Raw genomic sequence first — 6,277 nt, forward strand, 5'->3', positions numbered from 1 at the left:
CCCGGATCCTGCCTGCCTGAGCTGCATGAGGGCCCAGTGCTTCTCTCCATGGCTGCAGTGCCTTCTCGGACCTCCAGAGCCGGGTGCCTGTGGGCAGGTGCCACCGGGAGGGTGGGGGATGGGCGCTGCTGCCACAGAGGGCAACATCAGCCCCACCCCCATGCCCATGGACTGCTCCACTCACTGGCAGAGCCCTCCTTTCTCCGGCAGACAGGCAGGTAATCCAGTGGGGTGTGTGCATGACATGGGGGTTTAATCAGCCGTAAATTGAAGCATTTGGTTTTTTTCTTTTAAATCCACCGCTTTGATTTAGGGTCCTCACTTTGTCTACACACGCCCTTAGTAGCATTTTCTGGCGCTTTTATTTAATAGCTGATTGAATCAGCTATTATATAAAAGTGCCAAAAAGCCCTGCTGAAGTGTGCTGTCTATACAGATGCTGTGGAGCTGGGTTGAACTAAATGCTCCACTTCTGCTGGTAAAGCTTTTTTTATTATTTTTTCCATGTCTTTCAGTGCCCTCAGGCATTGTAACCATATTTGAATGGAAGCCTCAGTCACCTGCTTGCTCTAGGTCAAGGGTTCCCAAAGTTTTTATGCCACGGCCCAGCAAACTGTGGCCCGGCAAACCACGGCCCAGCAGTCACAGCTGACCACGGCTGGAATTTCTGCCTGGAAGACAGGTAAAAATAATCCCACCCCCCGGGCGGGCGGGCCGTGGGCCCTGCAGAAAGAACCTGCAGTCTCTCCGCCTGGCTTTGTGGGGCTGTGGTTTGCCGATCCGCAGCCGCTTCTGGTCTGCTGTGGCCCAGGGATTGAGAACCCCTGCTCTAGGTCATTCCACACACACATATTTTAAAACTATGACTTGCATGCAAGACACCAACACTTATTTTCCAACAATTGTTTGAGAGTTGATTTCCCTTGCATTGCACATTATATTTATATCCCTATCACATAAGTTGAATGTGTTGACTCTTTAAGTCAGTAAGTTCATATACAAAAAAAAGAGACCTTAGGCATGTAAATTATCAGATGTGTTCAGCAAACATAACTTTTGTATATGGGGAATTGGCTTTGTGCTCTTATACTATGGTGTTAAATGCTGCAGAATAGAAGCCTACTTTTTGTTTAGCTACATTGCCAAACAGTGAGGGGGAAAAACCACAGACCAACAAAAGAAAAACGTAGAAAATTTTGATTGAAAAGGAAGGTTGAATCAGTTAGTTTTAGATGCCATGCTTACAAGCACTATACACAAACTCTCATATAGAAAGGGATTTAGACCAGCCAGTGATTCACAAGTCAGCTAACCATATCAGGTTTTCAGACACAAACGGACTTCATAGTGCAAACAGCAAAGGCAAATCAGGTATAAGAAACATTAAGCTAAATTTGTCACCATAAGTGAAAAGCTGTGATTTTAAAGTGAGATTACAATTAGGCAAAGGTAATCATTGATTTTACAAAAGGATCCTAAATGTTGTGTTTGTGTTCACTGGTTTATTCCCTCCCCAAGTACTCACTGTGCAATAAGCTAGTTGATGGCTAAAAATGGGATGACTCAAACATAAAATGTCTGTATTAGCACGAAGAAAGTTCTAACATGGGTCACTGTGCATATCAGGTAGAGCTCTGAACATGGTTATCCTTCATGATGTAGTCCTTCCCTTCTGTGTTCCTTGGTCAGACTGTTACAGACTTGAGTGACAACTGCCAACCAGGTTTGTCTCTGGTTTTTGGAATATAAGCACTAGGGGCATGCATTTGATTTTCTGAGTGTCTGTCATTCAGGGGTACTGTGCATTGGAGGTGGCTGTCACCCTGCTGCATAGCAGCCCCTGTCTGGTTGCTCTGGCAGCATGCAATCAGGTCCTTGCTCCCCCTGCTGGCTCTGTTAACCCTCAGCAACACCAAGCCTCTGTGCTGTTTCTCTTGCTAAAGACAGCTGCTTCCACTGAAGCTGAGAGCTGTGCTGCAGGTGGCCTGGCTTGGGCAATCTGTGCTTTATACTGGTGATAACGAGGCAAAGCTGGGAGAATCCTCTCCTGTGAGAGGTAGGTTGTTTTTTTCAAGAGGAGGACAAAGGGTGGGGAGGGAAGGGAAGTTGAGCTGAGCTGAAACAGAGGTACTTGGGAGTTGTTTTGGACTCCTCCCTTGAATATATTGGTGACACTATGGTTATTTTTTTCTGCCCCTGTTCTTTTTCTTTTTTCTTTTTTAACGTTCAACTAGAAAGAAAATTTGCAGGGGAAACATAACCTGAAAGTCACTAACCTGGCTAGCCAGGCCTCTTGCAGCTCCCTTACCTTACCCTGGGCCTTGTTGCTCTGGTTTCTCCAGAATAGCTGTTCTTATACACCAGCAGATCTCCAGCTTCCCTCAACAGTGCAGACTACAGCAATTGCTTTTAAAGTCACTTCTGCTCTTCCTTAGTCTTCCTTTTTTTGGGCACTCAGCATGTGAATCAAGAATTGGGACCTATGACTTTAACGGGATCAGGGTCAGGCCTCTGCTATCTGGAACTGTAGTGGAGAGGGTTAGGAATCTGACAGATGTGATACCAGTGAGCTAAATGTTGCAGCCAGACTTTCAAAGCATCTTGTATGAGGAAGAGCTTTAGCATCAGAAAAATGGCTGCTGAAGTCTTTGTGGCTTTTGAACTGTTGTCTTGCTCCTGATCCTTGTCTAATAATAAACACCCAGGGAAGTGCTAAGTGTTCAGGCTTCCCGATATTCAACCTAACCCTGCATAGTTTTTTAATTATAGACTGTGTAACCTGTGTACAGAAATCATTCATACTGTAACCACTGCGTAATTGTTTTCCAATAAGACGACTTTTTTAAGGTCTTCAGTTACATTTCTCAAGAATCCAAGTGCGGTGTGAAGGATTTCGTCAATGGGATTAGAAGCTAAAGGTGGTTTGTACTGAGTAAAGACTGCATGTTTGGCTCAGTTATTAAAAGATTTTGTATAACAATTACAAACACTACAAAAGGAAATTATTTAAACAAACTTGTATATAGTGTCTGTTTCTAATTGAGCTTGATGTTTTATCATAGTTTTCTAGTTAGGAGGGAAGCTAGTAAGCATAAAACTAATTCAAATAAGCAAACTGAAATAGATCTGCAACTGCTTTGAGAATTTTTGTTTCACTGTCAAAAACATTTATCAAATGTTGTAACTTACTGTACAATTTGGAAAGAAGCCAATATACTTTAGGTGCTTTAAAAAAAGTATATAACTTGAACATACTGCTTTGCATATAAGCTATAAAATAAAGAGACTTCTCTAATAATATGGTTTCTAAAAATCTATTTTGTTTCTAAATCTTAAGTTTACTTCCATGAATCCTGAACAAATTGGCCAACAACAACAGCAAATTAAAGAAGAGTTGAGGTTAAAATGCATTTGAAAATTTGCATTTTCAGCTAATGCGCTATAACATTATTAAAGTATTACAAAATTCTACATCGTAAAGGCCCAAATATTATTTCTTAAAGTTACCTTCTCAGTATCTGTTTATCTTAGGGGTAAAAAAAAAATTATCTTTTTTTATTTTTTCTTTTTGCCAATTTCAGGCGGCAAGGTTAAGGATGGGTAGACTGGCACAGCAAAATCTGGTGTGGTGATGGTGAGTGATGAAGGATGATATAGCAGTGGGGCATTTGTTAGATCTATTTATTCACTGTTGCTTCCAGCCTAATTCTGGGGGGTTTGAAATTGTAAAATGTTTTTTTTTCTGGGAGTGGGAAGAGGGATTGTTTTGTTTTTTGTATGGGCATTATATTATTTTCTGGGTGATACTAGGAATCTGATGAGAATTGTTTTCAAGCCTGTAAGGTTCACTTCATTTATTTCTTACCTTTTGTGTTTGTTTTTTTCTCCCCCCCCCACCCCCAATCATTTTCCTGTTTCATCACCTCCTTTTTAGTAATTTTACTTTTTCAAAAGTACCAGACCAACAGCTGTGGAGAAGTCAGCAGTGTCGTAGATACATTCAACTTTTCCATCTCTATCCCCCACTTTTGCAGCTTACACTGAGACAGTTTGTTTGCCTAATTTCCTTTTCACCCTCCTTTATTCTGGAGGATGGGGAAGGTTGGAAAGCTTATCCAATGCATTTTTGATGGTGCTAGTTAAGTAGAACTGCCAAGTTACCATTCAGAGTTACTGTTCAGGATGGTACAACCTAGCCACTGCATTGGCAAAGACATGAATTAAAAATATAGGCAGTAATTAAACAGCTGGGCATGGAAAAAGAAGAGGAAAGAAATTAATTCACAGGTATGGATTGGCTACTGTATATTTTAGGTAAGTTAACTTTTGATAACGTGTGCTAACCTGAGATGTCACAAGCTCCAATTCCAGAAAGGAATGATAGGATGACATAGGAACCTTTTCTCATTCTTGTAACAAACTATTCCAGTCAAACTGATGCAGCACACATCCTTCCATTCAATAATAATTTTCTAAAACAGAACTGATGTACTCTTAGCATTACCTTTATCTTTTCCGTTCATCCTGTCAATTCTGTGCGTGTACCTGCAGCACAAACAGAGATAAACAATCGAGCAACTTGATGATGGGTGAGATTCCATGTCAGGTGATAGGTTATGAACAATTAGAACTACTCCTACATATTAGTAGGTTATAAACTGACTCTACATACTCAAGGAAAACAACCTGGATATCAGTGTGGTGAAAACAGCTAATCAATATGAAGAACTGGTCAAAAACAAAGGTTGGGTTGGATTAAGAGAGGCATAGAGAATAATACAGAAAATCTTAATGCTAGTCTGTCACTTGACAGCAGATTCCCACGTTGAATGCCTTGTGTAGTTTAGGTTTCCTTTACGAGGGATTACATAATAAAGGTGGTAGAGGCATAAAAAGCCTTCCTGTGGGGAAGAGACAGGAGAGGAATATACCCCATGAAGGGTACTGAGAAGGTTAGTTGGGGACCCACATTTGCCCCCTCATAATCCATAATCAAAAGGATATCTGACAAAACTGAAATGGTTAGCTATATAAGTACGAAGTTTTATGCTCCCCACAATTCAGAATTAAACTCTGAATTTTCTACCACAAGAGACAAAGCACTTTAGATTTAAAAAGAGTATGCCTCCATATAAGGATGCCCTCCACAATTACTGTAGCTCAGTTAAGGAGAAAAATAGGGACTCTTTACTGTGAATATAGATATATGCCCAACTACCTGTTGTTTGTAAGAGATTCATTCTACTAACCTGTTGTTTTCCATTTTGGGGTTTACTCCTCTCAAAGTCTGGTACTGACCACTGTTGGTGACTAGTCTATCTAGTTTTGTATCTTTAAGACTGATGCAGTTGAGCAGTCCATGTGATCTGTTTAGGATTACTTTGAGAATGGTGAGACTTGTTATAAATTGTATTATTTTTCTGAACTAAACTGTTTAGAATCTGCTATAGTATTCTGTTCCATACAGATTTTTATAATGTCTTCCTCCTGGTAGTATCCAGGGGCATTCCAAAAATTCATTCAGCAATATGGCTAGTATCTATATTATCATAGTTGTGAGGAATTAAAATTCATAAAGCAAAGAAAGTGTTTACTTACAATTAAAACACAGCTAAATGGCCTCTTGAATTCCTTCCCAAAAGCTTCACAATTTTCCAGGTCAAAATTATTCTCTAAAAAATCTCTTCCCTTTCATCTAAGAAATGTAGTTCATCAAAGAAAATTACTTGTGCACAATAAGTAGCAATTGTTACTGGTACAAGAAATACCATAATCTCACTTTTTAGTGCATAAAGCTAATGCAGTATATTTAGGACAGCAGGGCCGTTATCCTATTTTTGAAGATAGCATTTCAAATTTACATTGCTGCAGAAGTGAAAGCAAGTTTAGTGGTGTACAGCTGTAGCCTGGCTGTACTGGCAGCCTTTACTGAGAACCAAAAATGAAACAGCAGGGAACATTGCAGAATCAGGATTTGAGCTACATGGAGTAGGGTAGGGCATAGGGCAGGACTTAAGTGACTTGGCAGAATGGTGTGAGGAAGTTTCCCTGCATGTTACCTGTACAATGCCTGTCTCTGTCTAAGCTCCTCAAAACTATTCTTTCATGAGCACTACAAATTCAGTAATGCACAAGGGAGGGCAGAGTTTGTGGGGGAAGAGGGGGATGTTATTGGTGTTTGTGTTAGCAGTGGTACTGGTATTTCAGTAATGCAGTGGTGTTAGCTATACTGCCAACAACAAGCTATAAGCACCGAGCCCTGTTTCTGCTCCTCTTT

General features: G+C 40.5%; 1 protein-coding gene across 8 annotated transcripts in view; it reads left to right on the forward strand.

Moving 5' to 3' along the window:
- The window catches only part of BBX (BBX, HMG-box containing), a 212,652-nt gene that overhangs the window by 33,537 nt on the left and 172,838 nt on the right, over positions 1-6,277 (forward strand). The window contains exon 2 of one of the 8 annotated variants that reach the window (XM_006035077.3): positions 3,582-3,634. The exons of the other annotated variants lie outside the window; for them this stretch is intronic. Coding sequence (XP_006035139.1) covers positions 3,632-3,634 — 3 coding nt within the window. The 5' untranslated portion in view covers positions 3,582-3,631. The remainder of the gene's footprint in view (positions 1-3,581; positions 3,635-6,277) is intronic. 8 annotated transcript variants of the gene reach the window in all.

This window comes from Alligator sinensis, unplaced genomic scaffold (assembly GCF_000455745.1).
Source record: "Alligator sinensis unplaced genomic scaffold, ASM45574v1 scaffold847_1, whole genome shotgun sequence".
NCBI lineage: Eukaryota > Metazoa > Chordata > Crocodylia > Alligatoridae > Alligator > Alligator sinensis.